Raw genomic sequence first — 15,854 nt, forward strand, 5'->3', positions numbered from 1 at the left:
ACAAGTTATTTAAAACTAAAATGTTAGCTATATTTATATAAAATAATATTATATGTGAATTTGTGACAAAGGCAGGTTTGCAATACAAGTTCTGCCCTTAGATGTTTTTGTTATTTTATTTAAGTATTTATAATAATTTTGTTTGGATGTTGTGTTTACAATAAAATTATGTTTGTATTTAAGGCATCCGTATTGGTTTCAATGCTTTCTAAACTCTTCTCAAGTGAATCTATCCTGATTTGCCTATTTTCTTATTAATGTCTCCGATCTGTGTACAGTTTGGTGACAAACGTGCATTGCCTAAATGAACAGATCTGGCTATTGGGATGTCCAACTGAAAGACCAAACAATATGGTGCCCGGTGTTGGCCTATGACCACACACATATAGATAAGCACCGCTAACTGACTGTATAATCCGGTCAGATTTGTATTGGAACTACTGGTATATTTGTCTTACATACAGATCAAAAACTGTCCTCTTGCCCAACACAATTGCTCCGTGTGTCACCAACTTTAAAGGGAAACTATAACGCATTTATTGGTAGGTTTTGCTGATAAGTACATATGCATACAACTTTAATATGGTCATACACTGTGCAATTTGGTTGTCCAATGTTGTCATTTTCACCAAATTGACAAACATTGTATGAAAATTGAGGATACATTGGCATTATAATGACATTAAAAACACATCACTTACACATGGCAGGTACTCTTATTTCACTTAACAAGAAGATTCATGCAAAACATATTGTGGACATTTATGAAAACCCTTTTACAGGAAACCAGTGTTGTTGCCCATCGCTCCCAATCAGACGTGTACGTTCATTTTCTAAACTGCTAGAAAAATGACAGGTAGAACCCAAAGGGTGATATTACATTTTTACAGTTATCTGATCATTTTTTTAAATAAATATTCACCATTGTGAAAGACATCTTTCAGTACGATGGCTGCTTAAAAAGATTACATCTGACCACAATTTGTCATCTTCTTATTAATAACTATGCTTCCAAGCATCGCAGTAGCCATACTTCCTCCATCATGGAGAGAAGCAGAATATTAATTGTAGCACATGATGAACCTAATATTTTTTCAACCAAAAAGTATAGATAGAAAAACAGGACATATTTCTGAGACCCAGCATTTAATCCAGCAGTGAACAGGTTAAATATCATTTTCACCCCACTCCTCCCCCTTCCCTCAGTGAACTAAACAAATTAAACGCTGACCATATTAAATACGAAATAAATAATACCATAAATAATCATTTAAAAAAATAAAATAAAAATGAAAACATTGCACGCATTATATTTATATATTACTTTTTGAGAATAGGCGATTTCATACCATTAAGAAGAGGAACAATGTTCCACCCACCTCCCACACACAAATTTATGAAAAGAATGGCAGAAATATTTAATCTCCTGCTCATTAAATTGGGCTAATATAGATTTCTCTCTTCTCTTACAGAAGAGGAGCAAAGTCTTGAAAGAAGTATCATTTTGGACACAATGTAGTCTCTCTATGTAGGATATTGTTAGGTTCTCTTGGGGTTTGTTGCAGGATGTCAGTCAGAATTGTCACCTTTTTTGCAGAAATATCAAATATCATGCTCACAGTTGTCACAAGAATTTTTTTCCCAGTATCCGATGGCAAAAAAAAATAAAACGTAAACTCTGCCATAAAACAGCTGTATACAGTTGTCACTGATATTTTTAATTTGTCTAAAATAATTATGTGTTTATGGACAATTGGAACATACCATTCTCGGGTGAAATGAGCAGGATTTTCATCCAGTGGTTTGAATAACACTTAAAACTGCATTAGGGCTCTGTTAGCTGACAGGGGGGGGGGCTGACTTTATTTTTCTACATACAGATAAATAATAAAAGGTAGAGCCTTAAGGGGGTTTAAAAGGTGCACGTTTTATATAACCACATGTTGCTTCATTTAACAATTTTCAACACAGAAGAGGATTCTGGGTCGACTTGCCTAAAGCAAGGTATATTTTAAATATGTTCTCCACTTCCACCTGTAGTGAGGATTACAGACACAGCCTGGATAAGAACTCAAAAGTGTGCTGTAAAAATCACCTTACTGAAGTCTGAACTCTGGAATTACCCTGGAATTGCCATAATAGACACCAGGTTAACAGCTTATTGCAATGTTATCTAACAAAACAGATCTGGACTGAAACTAGGTTCACTCCTCAGTTGTCACTTGTTCATTATATCCTGGTTTTCTAGCAGGATTGCACCCTCGCAGTCAGTCCAGCCAGTCCAGCTGACCACAGCACATTGTCTGCTGTGATACCCAGAATCCTTTGCTCTCACGAATTCCAACCAGAGACAAAACACTGGAAACTAAAAGCTGAAGGTGAGAAGAAAAAGCTGTAGTTTCTCTCACATGATTAGTTACATTACCATTTGTATTGAAGATCTTCCATGAATAGTTTGTTGTTAGGGAAAGACCTTAAACGTCATTTGTTGTTAGGTATAACTGGGCGGAAGGACTGACTGAAGAAACATCAATGTATTATTCCATCAACAACACCTATTTATCAGTAAAATGCACCCTATCGCCCAATAATTTTTACTTATTTAGCAGCATGAAACCTTTCAAAGCTGTGTATTTTAGGGATCTGATGTCAAATATTATGCAAGTCTCTGCAAGTTATTGAATTTAAGATCACTTTCCCTTTATGTATTTTCCATTAACCCTACAAAATTCCTATAATTTCCTTTTTAGTCATCTTCTACTCAACAGCCTTGTTAACTGGCTTGGTACTGTATGTTCATAATCTGAAAGCCTGATTCTGGTTAGCAGATGGACAGGTCAGGCTACTTAGAAGCCTTTTCCTCCCATGAATCCAGCATGGTGTTATTCCAGCCTGACATTAGTTTATACTTTTTTGTGTGTGAATCTTTTGTTTAATAGAACAAATAGGGGTGTGTGTGGGTGGAGGGCAGACACGGTCATGGTCAGAAGAGTGGTTCAGAATTGGCTTCCCAGAAGCCCTGACTCTTATTGACAGGATAAAGATGATTAGTGGAGAGACTTTCCCAGAAGTCTCTGCTCTCACAAACAGAAGGTGACAGACAGCAGACACAGGCCTTTCCAGAAGCCTCTGGTTTCACAAACAGAAAGTGAGAATTGCTGACAGTTAAGAAGGCTTTCCCAGAAGCCTCAGCTCTCAAGGTCAGAATATGACTGAAGTAGATCAGTGACAGGCTTGCCCGGAAGCCTTTACTTTCACAAAGAGTGTCAGATCCAGGGAACTTCCCAGAAGCCCCTACTTCCACTGGACAGGAAGTTATAGAACTTTGCAGTGTTTCTTTTCCAAGAAGCCTTTAATGTTGTAGTGATTGGTCCAGACAACTATCTTCATACAACTTCACAATGTCATTGGATAGGAAGTGACAGAGATGCACAATGGCTTTTCTCAGAAGTCTTTACTCTTGCTGACATACGTTGGCAAATGGTTATTTGTAGACAAGCCTTTAACATGTTTTGCTCCTCCAGGAACAAGAAATACACCTACTACAACATGAAAAGGAGACTTCCCTGGAATGGTATAATCCCATGTGTTGTTGTTGGCTGTAGGATCACAGCATGGGCCTCTGTTATTTCCTCGCAGGGAAGACATGAGGAATTCTAAACAAAGAGAGGGTGGAGTATGGGCGGGAGGGGGCGTGGATTTGCTGCAGTGGTCTTCTGGTAAATGGTGGAAGGTGGTGGTGAGGTCTCCTAACTCTTACTCGCTCGGCTGTGCTGTAAATTAAGCTGGTTCATTTGCGCTTCTTCTAGGCCATTCATCTTTTTAAGACGGAGGTCGTCCAGCTTCCTCCAAAGCTCCTGACGTTCTTTTTCACGTTTCAGCTCCCTGTAGAAAAAATTAACATGTATGTCATTTAATGCTAAGCATGATATATAGTAATTAGCTGTCCTGTTGTCTCTGCACTGGCACACAGAGAGAATGTTGCATGACTTCACACACTTCAAGGTCTATGGCGATAGGGTTGGTTTTCTAATGCCACTTGTTGCAGCGATTTGAAAACACCTATCTCAATTGTTTCTGGTCATCCAGAGGCAACAGATAATCAGCTGCATCAGTGATACTGATCCTGAGAAGTAAGAACTGACCTTCCACTTTGCAGGGCCAGTGTCAGGAGATAAATGCATGTCTGACCTGGCTAGCTGGTTCACTCATGCACAGTGTAAGTTGAAGCCTAGACTTGAGCTATCAGTTGCAGTAATGAAAAAAATCTAATAATTAAAAAAATACAAAATTGTTTACTAATATTGTAAAAACACTCTATAACTATTGCCGAATTATAAAAAATATATATATTTTCAAACAATAAAAGAGTCAAGAATAGAATTTGGATTTGAAAAACATACTTTCACTATTGTGCTCCCATTGTTTGTTTATAGTTTTTAGATATCTGGAGCACATAACGTATAAGTGATTTTTATCGCCACATCATCACCTGGAGACAATACTTATAATGATTTATTTTTGTTCTTCAATAAATGGCTTGCGTATCCGCTGTCCTAATATCTCTCTATCATGAGTCTTAGAATACATTCCAGTGTGCTCTGAGTAGGTATATTTTCATGTTAACGACTGTGCGTGTGTGTGTAGCAAACTGTATATATATATTACTGATACAGATTGCATTTTCACCAGAAAGAGGAAACCTATATCTTGCTATATTGTAAGAACTAACTGGAAGGGTAGGTACTAGGGACCTCATTCAGAGGCGGTCGAAAGAAGCAATCGCGCTCTCTGAATGAGGGCGGCCGCTTCATTTTTGAAGTGCGGCCTCCTGGTCGTTAGTTAAGCTGTGGGTTACCACCCACAGCTTAACGACCGACCAGGTTGATGGTCGTGATGGTGATCACCATCGGGGCTTACGACCAGACCCTAAGGTTGGGTCTCGGCACTCATAAGCCCCAGGGAGCTTTCTGCTCTGATGGGGCAGGAAGCTCCCCACTGACATCACTGATGATGTCAGTGCGGTCGCCCACAAAATGGTAGGTGTTCGTTAAGGAACGCCTCCGTTTTGGAAACCACCCCCCCGGCCCGCCTACCAAATGGGGCAAGCTGTCGATCAACATCAACAGCCGCCCCTTTGGTAATGAGCTCCAGAGCTAGAGAGTTTCTCTGTCACTCCAGGGCTTGCGCACATGCAGGGCGGCCGCTGCGCGTGCGCAGGACTAACCATCGAGTCGGTTATGAGCACATCGGCGCTTGCGACCAACTCCGAATGAGGTCCTAGGTGCTAAGCTATTTGTTTTGCAAGTGAAAAATAATAAGTCATAAATTCTAAAAGGCCAGCGTATCCATTGGAAAATGAATCAATGTAATTAAGTACTTGTTTAATTTAAGCAAGAACACAATTTCAACAAAGTTTCACACACACACACACACACACACGGATGTAACCATATTGTAATCATGTTTAGTTACAATTTTCCGTAAGATAACTTACTGCTGTCTGTCAAGTTTATAGGATGCTGTGAGTTCATCAAACAGTTTTCCATTCATTTCCATGAAAGTTTTAAGGACGTTATAAATCAAGGAGACAATAGTCCTGGAGAAAATACAGAAAGAGTCAGTGATACTAGAGGTGGAATGGGCAAACTTCGGAGTATGAGGTGAGGAGAAACGGCTTGTTACAAGATGAATGCAGGAAAATATATCTGGTTGAAAACTGTGTAGGTTATTGAATATAGATACAGGTGTTTTCCTTTAGCCTATGCTCTTTTATGCTGTTCTCCAATTACAGCATTGGGGGCCAAATGGAAATTGGGATAACTGATCTCTATTTCAAATAGAATAGGCACCCCCACTGCTCTGTTACCTAATGCATAATGGGAAATCACAGAAACTTAGAATAATGGAGCGTACACACGGTCAGATTTGTCAGACTTGTCAGATTTGTCAGATGAACGACTGAACGATTAAACGATTTGAACGATTTGAACGATTGAACGATTTTTAACTGCATTAAAATGAATGGAATCGTCCAAGTCTGACTGCAAACCCATCAGATGTCAGATATCGTTATCTGACAAACGGGAACGCGCATCGTTGATCGTCCAACGTTCAGGCATGTCAGATATGAACGATTTTTCATCAGATATGAACGACTGAACGATTTTTAAATCGTTATCGTCCATATCTGAAGAAAAAATCTGATCGTGTGTATGCACCATAAGAAGTATTTATTTAGCCCTATGCATATTTTTTTATAATATAGGGATTAATGATCCTTAAACCATCACTGTTTACTGTTTGGTTTCCCATGGTACTAAAAACGCAGAGAACCAGTATAGGATAGGAGTAGCATTATCCCTGACGTAGTTCTGCAGAAACTATAATGTCTCAGAGCTGGAGTTGGATGCAAGTCATGTTTTTTTAAATCCACATTTTTATATTGAGCATGCACACCAAAGATGGATATGCCAGAGGTTCCCAATCCCCACCATTACAGTCCAGGTTTTAAGGTTGTCATATGCAGATACGGACGCATCTTACACTTACAGCTCCTTGCACGGAACAGGAGAGGGAAGATGTAGGCCAAGTACATTATGGGAGTTTTCCCATAATTGCATCTAAATCAGAGGTGGACACAGACACTTGTCAGTAAGGGTTGCAAGTGATCATTAGCATGGACAGTAGCATAAATAATTAAAAAGAGGCAAAACTGTGCCACGCTGTGAAAGGCTGGGCTGCTCACAATGTAATAAGAAAACCTTAGTCTCTCTAAGAAATAACAGCTTCATCTTCATGCTAATAGCTGATAGCATTTCTAGCCGATTAGTGCAGGCCAGGGTATGGGTATGGAGTATAACAATTAAAAGATAAAGACATTTTTTTTTTGCATGTGGCACTACTGGTTCCAGCAAGCCCTGCCAGCTACAAACTGCGTATGCATGCATGAGATTGTAGAACTACGTCCCAGCATACATTGATGTTCAATGATTAATTGTATCAATGCACATCCTAGCTATTGGATAACCACAACTAACCAATAAAGCTGCATACACACACAACGATTTTGTTACCAACGATTTTATGAACGATTTTATGTCAGATTATCTGTCAGATTTTTTACAGTGTAATGAACGATTTTTTTGAACTACAAACGATTTTTGCATATTCCCTTATTGAAAATCGTTCAGTTGACAAGTCTGACTGAACTACAAACTACAAACCTGAACGCGCATGAACGATAATCGTTCATCGTTTGACTCAGAAAGTGAATGATTTTTTCAAACGATTATCGTTAAACGATATAGTTTAACGATAATCGTTCAAAAAATCTTTGTGTGTGTGTATGCAGCTTCAGTTTGCTCTATGTGGTTAGTTGCTGACAGGCCAGTGATTCATGTTGGGGCCACCTGTGGAGAGTCTCGCTGAAGTGTGACATCAATGTGCATAATACAGGGGATCACAGGGGGGGGGGGGATGAAGTTAACGCATTTTCTTAAAATGAATGAATGAATTTTCTCTTTTTTTCCAATATTGCATGTGCCTGTCTGGTGTCTCTAATATGCTTTAATGTATCTTAATACACTTTAAACATGTCTGTGTGCATTTTATGGACTATGGGTCTGATTAAGATGTGGACGCAAATGCCATCGCAGCTGCGATCTATTACAGATCACAATTGCAGATATAAGCTAATGCTAATGTTTCACTCGCCAACCAGTGCTTAGAGACGCCCACTGAAAGCATCTCACATCGGCCGTTCACGCGCAAACATTGAACGCAGATCAGTCAGCTACTGTATGGATTTACGCAGTTTTCAGTTTATCAGAAAACTGCGCATACGCAGGACCCATTTTGCGCATGTGGAGAACAGGTCCTGCTTTCTCGCTCACAGATCCCCCCTGCCGCAGCATGACTGACATGATGCGGCATTAGAGGGGTGGAGCAGGGGATGCGGATTTCCTGGCCTCGCAGGCTGCCAGCTTACTTAGACTGGCTGATACTGCCGCCATCGCTTCAGCTATATGCAACTCATAATTAATATGAAAATGTGTACATTTTGGATGCAAATGTGACCGACTCTACTTGAGGCCCTTTTAAATTCTATTTCATTGTTTGCTTTCTTACTTGTATTGTTTTGCTTTAGTAGACGTTAAATAAGACAGAAACAGACAAATCTTTCCCATATATTAAATAAGACAGATCTAGAATTGACTTGTGTAGTGTATTCTGCCAGTAATTGTCCTTATGATCTTTCTTAACATATTAGTCTACTTTGAAATAGTTGATAAATATTCTAGCATAATATCCGTTATGGCAAGACACACACGGGCATGACAGCCTTCCTGGTGCAACACTTACTGGTTCCAGTGTTCTTTGGAGACCTGGTAGAGGGTGGTGAATATCAGGGGCAGGATGGTGTGGCAGTTCTCCTCTATCAGGCTAAGGATGTACTCGTTGTTCCAGAAATACAGTGCTCGCTCTGCAACCTGGGAGATGATATTAATGAGGGGATGAGAAGTGTTAAGAAAACAACTAAAATAAAACGAACAGGAAATGACTTCAGGTAATGAACACGTAAAGGTGAGAATGGATAGGATAAAAAAAGATTCAACTGCCCTGGGCCCAGGAAAAAATCTCCAACTATTACACTTTCTAGTAGAGATGAGAGGTTGAGACAAGACAGCCCATGTTTTCAAGAGTCTACAATTTCAGGTGAAATGACTATGTGTTGCCTTAACATTGGCCCAAGCCCTAAATCTGAACCTACATAGTCCAAACCTCACCATAGCCGTAGCTCATTTTCTATCACTGTCCTGTGCAATTCTCATACATACAAATGTATGCCAGTGGGAACATCTTTGCTCTCAAGAAACTAGCTGCACCCTGCTTCTATGATACAGCTGCAAGTTTCCATTCATGATTCATGTTTCACAAAGGGTATTAAGGAGCCACTGGCATGATATTCGACTTGTTCCCTCTAAGTGGCCCTGTGACTGGGTGGTAGCAAGGGGCAGATCCGCACATACTGGGTGACCAAAGCTCAATGTATTAGCACATTTTCTTCTTTTACAAGAACACCCTGAAGCATATATACCTGGAAGTGAGGGCTGGACACACAGCGGGCAATCTGTTTGAAGAGTGGCTCCTGAATCTTAACAAACTGAGAAGGTTCGATAACATCTAGAATCTCTTCCAACTCTCCAAGGAACATTACCTGTAAGAATATATCAGCCATAACATTGCCAGTTGAATGGAATATTCATTGGTTAATTTAACTAAACAATTCCAATTCAAAAATTTATATATTTTATATATATATATATATATATATATATATTTGCAATCCTCAGTCCGGCACTCCGTGAGTTGTAAAACTTAAATCAATATGTTCCATAGCGCTGCGGTGCCCTCCTTGAATCCCAAAGAAAACGGAAACCATATATCTCACAGCAATAGGCGGCACTCGTCAGACTTGTACGAACTACGAATATAAAAAACCTTCTTTATTCCAACATGTTTCGGGGACAACCCCCGTCCTCTTTTGTCCCTGAGGACGGGGGTTGTCCCCGAAACATGTTGGAATAAAGAAGGTTTTTTTATATTCGTACAAGTCTGACGAGTGCCGCCTATTGCTGTGAGATATATATATTTATATATATATATATATATATATATATATATATATTGAAAATAAATAAGGTTGAATGGGCAAATCTCTACCCTTGGACAAATGCAAACAGGTATTGGAAATCAAAAGCAAATCTTAATGACACTGAGAACACAACACAGCAATGTAATGCATCAACAACTAATTAATTTATTACCAGTTTAATTTATTACCAATACATGGCTGTTTGCATAACATTCCAAAAAACAAAGAGCATGCCCACCGCTAATTCTGAGCTGGGACTGGAGTAAAGCACAAATGAGCAAGTAACTGTGCTCCTTGGCAAAACCAGGTTGCACTGCAGGTGAGACAGATGTAAAATGTGCAAAGACAGTTAAGGCCCCCATACATCAGCCATCAATCAGAGCAATTTGGCGTTTTGCAGATGATTGTGTAAGAAAATCTGCAATGTATGGAGTTTACAGATCGCTTTGTGAATCAGGTTGTCCAACATGTTGGATTTCATAGACCAATCTTGGCTGTAGATTGCTAGTGTATGGTAACAATCAGCAGATTTGCAGAATATTACTAGTAAAATGATGAGCCTTTCAAGATTGGCAGATCTGGGTTTCCTGAAAATGATCTGCAGATCACGGAACAATATCTGTAATGTACAAGCGCAGATTGGTGGGTTGGGGAATCTTTACATTGGAGGGGGGGGGGGGGGAACAGAATCTGTGAATCTTTTTTTGTGATTGCTGATGTATGGGCCCCTTTAGATTTGGGAGGGATCTATCCAAACTTACATTTAAATTGCAGTGTAAAAATAAAGCTGCACAGTTACTTGCACTTTTTTGCTTTACTCCCAACTCAGAATCAGGCCCAGGAGCTCATGCTAAGTTGGACATACTGAACAAATGTGCTCTATGGGCCTGATTCAGCACAGGACGGATGAGCAAAGCTGCAGGCAAGCAGCTATGCAATTCTGTGCTTGCAATCATGGTAATGCAGCAGGAATATGCTTGCCTACTATCCCGAAATGGTCGGGGGACTCTCGAAAATCAGGTGTCGCTCCTGACTCCCCAGAAGAGTGGGCAAATCTCCCGGCTGGCACCATCCTCCCGCACCCCCCATCTGTACCCCCCATCGGCATCTGCTCTCACCTTGCAATAGGTGGTCGGTCCGGGGGGTACTGATGACGCAATTCGCGCTAAATCGCATCATCATGGCCATGGCTACACAGTGCTGGTAATCTCGGCATTATGTAGCAGGGACCATGATGATGCAATCGCCCCCGCTCACAAAACCGTGTCACGCCTTCCTTGCTGTGCCAAGCTGGTTGCCTCTCCCGGAAGAGGCTGCCAGATTGTTGGCAAGCCTGAGCAGGAGGCGTCATGCCTTCTGCATGCATTACCTATCCAAGCTGCATCCAAGGACGCAGCATCAGATAATCTGCGATAACATCAGCTGGCTGAGTGACCCATGGGATCACGCAAACCGGCCACCTCAGATACAACAAAGAGGCCAGGAGATCTCCGTCAGCTGATGGAGATCCTGGCCTCTTCCTTCTACCCCAAAGGCCGATGACACGCCTCAGTTTAGGGAAACGGAGGCTGTCATTGCCCCCCTCCCGCCCACAAACGGCAGCAGACTGTCAATCACTGACAGTCTGCTGTCAGACGGTGTGCGATCACGCAGGACCCGTACTGTACATGCGCAGTGCGAGTCCGGCACTAGCGCAGATTCCCTAATGTGCACTGCTGAATAAGGCCCTATGTCTGCTCCAAAGAAACACGTGTATACCATATGCAGACTTGGTACTTGTGCTCCCTTACATGGGGTAGGGAAAGGGGTGTGTAAGTGCGAGTAAAGTAAGGGCTTGTCTGGATAGTTGCAATCTGAGCTAGATATGCCTGTCATTAGCTGTATGAATTGCGAGGGGCCTAAAGATTGGGGCAATACACACTGATGATAATAGCCAGCCGCTTCTCTTTGCCGACTCACTTCTGAAGCTTTCTTCATCGCTCATTCCTATATTGTATGATTTTTTGTGTGTATTGTTAATAAACTTATTACAACTTTCATTCATACATAAGAAGGAAGATGAAACTGCTGTAGTACAAAGGATTTCTATCCACCAGAAGGGGCCAGTTGCAGCCTTTTATAGAAACAGAGAAGCCCTATTTTTGGCAAAATCACATGTTTTCATCAGAGGACAGAAACAAAGGTTTTTTCTGTTCTATAAATAGAGCCTTATGGGATAAGTAAAAGATCGGGAAGAAAGCAATTATATCTCGTGGAGTTGACATATGTTTCTTCTTATCAAGACAAAGCAGAAGTGAAAATAAGCATTAGGCTGTTGCAGGACAATGCGAAGCATACAGTAATCATCGTGGTGGGTGATCCAGGCTTTTTGTGGAGAACGCACTGTCCATCATAGAATGCTAATTTATTATACTTGCTTCTCTCCTGGAAACTGCGGGAGGCTCCCAATCTTTCCGGTAGGCCCCTGCAACCCCAGAAGGGTAGGTACTCCTCCCGCATTTCACCCACTTCCAAGTGAAGTGGGAAGAATTCTAAAAATAATATGAGGAATCCGTTGTCTGTGAGGACAGAGAGGGGCCTAGTGATGCGATTCTATGATAATTGTGTCATTTGACCCCTTTCCCATTCAAATATGCACTAGTCGCAAAAAAATTGCAGTGAGGGGGCAGGGCCTAATGGCACAAATAGTCCGGCCCTTCTCCCACCACTGCCCACCTGCATCTCTTCTCTGGGCTTCCCCAGGAGAGGTAATTACAAGGAAGCCAAGTCTGCAATTTATATAATATATTTTGCATTGTTTGGTGTGAGAAGTGCCACATAGCCTGGTGAGGTGTTTTACTGTTTTTACACAAACATGAAGCTTTCATTAGCAGTGTTCTCTCATTGTATAAGATGGTGCTTATTAGAGATAAGTGGTTCGGTATTGGCTTGGATCTTCCTGCAAGGCAAAACGTCATATTTCACGGAAACTCTGGGCACAGGAGTCCATGAAAGATGACATTTTGCTTCATTCTGAAACCCAAACTTGGTGGGAAGATCCGAGACAAAACCAAACAGCTTATCCCTAGTCCTTTTGCTCAACAAGTAAGTGACAAAGTGACAAGGTTTCTAATACTGACTTTGGTAAACAGTGCTCTCTGGTGTTTCCAGAACCAAAGTCCCATCATGATCTGCCAGTCTTCCTTTACTGCCAAATACTGCCTACTTGTGGTCTAAAGGCTCCGACACATTGTGATACTGCAGCAGACATAGGACAATGGCCCGATATCTCAGTGTAGTGGCCTATAATAATGCTGATGTAAAGTAATGACCCTGTTGGCCTGTGTATGGCCATCTTTTATCTTTATTAACCACTTAACTTTCTAATTTATCTAACAGCTCATTTTTGTAACAGATCCGCAGTTGCACAATCCTCCCACCCACCAGTGTCCATAGGTCTCCACTGTGCTATATAACCCTCTCCTCCTCCAGGGCAATAATTCTTATTTGGGTCATTACTCACTCCGCTAACCCACCCACCCATCAGTACCAAAAGATCACCCCCATCCCCATTTGGCATAGCCCCTCTCCCATCAGGCAGAGTGTAGCTAAGCGTGTGCCTAATGGGACTGATAGTCTCCCCTGTAGCAGCTGATCTTTGCACTCACAGAGATCAGCCTAAAGCTGGTTACACATTACATGATGTGTACCAAGCACGACATCACCGGCTTCGGGACCCGGCATGCGGCAAGTGGTCACAGACTGCTACATCTAATGTCAGTGGTTACAGACTGCTACACCTTATGTCAGTGGTCACAGACTGCTACACCTTATGTCAGTGGTCACAGACTGCTACACCTTATGTCAGTGGTCACAGACTGCTACACCTTATGTCAGTGGTCACAGACTGCTACACCTAATGGCAGTGGTCACAGCCTGCTACATCTAATGTCAGTGGTCACAGACTGCTACATCTAATGGCAGTGGTCACAGACTGCTACATCTAATGTGAGTGGTCACAGACTGCTACATCTAATGTGAGTGGTCACAGACTGCTACATCTAATGTCAGTGGTCACAGACTGCTACATCTAATGTCAGTGGTCACAGACTGCTACATCTAATGTCAGTGGTCACAGACTGCTACACCTAATGTCAGTGGTCACAGACTGCTACACCTAATGGCAGTGGTCACAGACTGCTACACCTAATGTCATTGGTCACAGACTGCTACACCTAATGTCATTGGTCACAGACTGCTACACCTAATGTCAGTGGTCACAGACTGCTACATCTAATGTCAGTGGTCATAGACTGCTACGGCTAATGTCAGTGGTCACAGACTGCTACATCTAATGTCAGTGGTCACAGACTGCTACATCTAATGTCAGTGGTCACAGACTGCTACATCTAATGTCAGTGGTCACAGACTGCTACGGCTAATGTCAGTGGTCACAGACTGCTACGGCTAATGTCAGTGGTCACAGACTGCTACGCCTAATGTCAGTGGTCACAGACTGCTACGGCTAATGTCAGTGGTCACAGACTGCTACATCTAATGTCAGTGGTCACAGACTGCTACGCCTAATGTCAGTGGTCACAGACTGCTACACCTAATGTCAGTGGTCACAGACTGCTACACCTAATGTCAGTGGTCACAGACTGCTACATCTAATGTCAGTGGTCACAGACTGTTACGCCTAATGTCAGTGGTCACAGACTGCTACATCTAATGTCAGTGGTCACAGACTGCTACACCTAATGGCAGTGGTCACAGACTGCTACACCTAATGTCAGTGGTCACAGACTGCTACATCTAATGTCAGTGGTCACAGACTGCTACACCTAATGGCAGTGGTCACAGACTGCTACATCTAATGTCAGTGGTCACAGACTGTTACATCTAATGGCAGTGGTCACAGACTGCTACATCTAATGTCAGTGGTCACAGACTGTTACATCTAATGGCAGTGGTCACAGACTGCTACATCTAATGTCAGTGGTCACAGACTATTACGCCTAATGTCAGTGGTCACAGACTGCTACGGCTAATGTCAGTGGTCACAGACTGCTACATCTAATGTCAGTGGTCACAGACTATTACGCCTAATGTCAGTGGTCACAGACTGCTACGCCTAATGTCAGTGGTCACAGACTGCTACGGCTAATGTCAGTGGTCACAGACTGCTACATCTAATGTCAGTGGTCACAGACTGCTACACCTAATGCCAGTGGTCACAGACTGCTACGGCTAATGTCAGTGGTCACAGACTGCTACACCTAATGTCAGTGGTCACAGACTGCTACGCCTAATGTCAGTGGTCACAGACTGCTACGGCTAATGTCAGTGGTCACAGACTGCTACGCCTAATGTCAGTGGTCACAGACTGTTACGCCTAATGTCAGTGGTCACAGACTGCTACATCTAATGTCAGTGGTCACAGACTGCTACACCTAATGTCAGTGATCACAGCCTGCTACACCTAATGTCAGTGGTCACAGACTGCTACACCTAATGTCAGTGGTCACAGACTGCTACATCTAATGTCAGTGGTCACAGACTGTTGGTGGTCACAGGCAGTTGGAGAATTTCACATTGCAAATACTTATGATATACTAACAGTAACAGTAACATTGTAGTACCTCTTTCTGGGTGCATGTCTTTGGCCAGTATTTTAGCAAACCTCGAATTACCTGCAAAGAAAATTTGTATCGATTATATTATTTTTACAAATCCCATAAGCAATAGCAAGTAGGTTAATGTTCTAGTTATACTTATTACAGCTAATCAGAGTGAGATGAGTATACGATGAGCTTGGAGTGACCTGCATGATAAAGAAGAAAACATTACTACCTTACTAAGCCTGTGCAATACTAGCATTAGAGGGCTGTACCCTTGCCTCCACACCTATCATGTATCTCCTGACCCCTGCCTGGGCCTCCGGAGACGAAAAGCATTCGCTGCTGCAATCTATTCGCCTCATTTGCCTGTTTGGATGCAAAGTTTTCACCCTATTCAATTGCAAAACAGGCGAAAATGCATATGTGCGGATGGAGCGAATGGCGAAACGAGCGAAAAGGACAGCTTATTTTGGGGAAATCAGTCTGTACCCCTTAAAAAGCCTATCTGACCCTGGAAATCAATATAGAGGTGTATTAATAGCACTAATAAAAGTATTTAGACAGGGGCATTTCTAGAGGGGAGGTCTCCGGCATGG

At 42.0% G+C, this 15,854-nt stretch overlaps 1 protein-coding gene across 2 annotated transcripts in view; it reads right to left on the reverse strand.

Moving 5' to 3' along the window:
• Positions 1–418: 418 nt before the first annotated feature.
• PPP2R5B (protein phosphatase 2 regulatory subunit B'beta) overlaps positions 419–15,854 on the reverse strand; it is a 76,740-nt gene continuing 61,304 nt past the window's right edge. For both annotated transcript variants that reach the window (XM_088480014.1, XM_088480015.1), the window contains exons 10-14: positions 15,280–15,330; positions 9,101–9,220; positions 8,365–8,492; positions 5,498–5,599; positions 419–3,885 (exon numbers count right to left, since the gene is read on the reverse strand). In XM_088480014.1, the coding sequence (XP_088336140.1) occupies positions 3,750–3,885; positions 5,498–5,599; positions 8,365–8,492; positions 9,101–9,220; positions 15,280–15,330 (537 nt within the window). In that variant the 3' untranslated portion in view covers positions 419–3,749. The remainder of the gene's footprint in view (positions 3,886–5,497; positions 5,600–8,364; positions 8,493–9,100; positions 9,221–15,279; positions 15,331–15,854) is intronic.

The sequence above is a fragment of the Taudactylus pleione genome, unplaced genomic scaffold, assembly GCF_031769625.1.
Source record: "Taudactylus pleione unplaced genomic scaffold, aTauple2 ptg000250l, whole genome shotgun sequence".
In the NCBI taxonomy this organism is placed as follows: domain Eukaryota; kingdom Metazoa; phylum Chordata; class Amphibia; order Anura; family Myobatrachidae; genus Taudactylus; species Taudactylus pleione.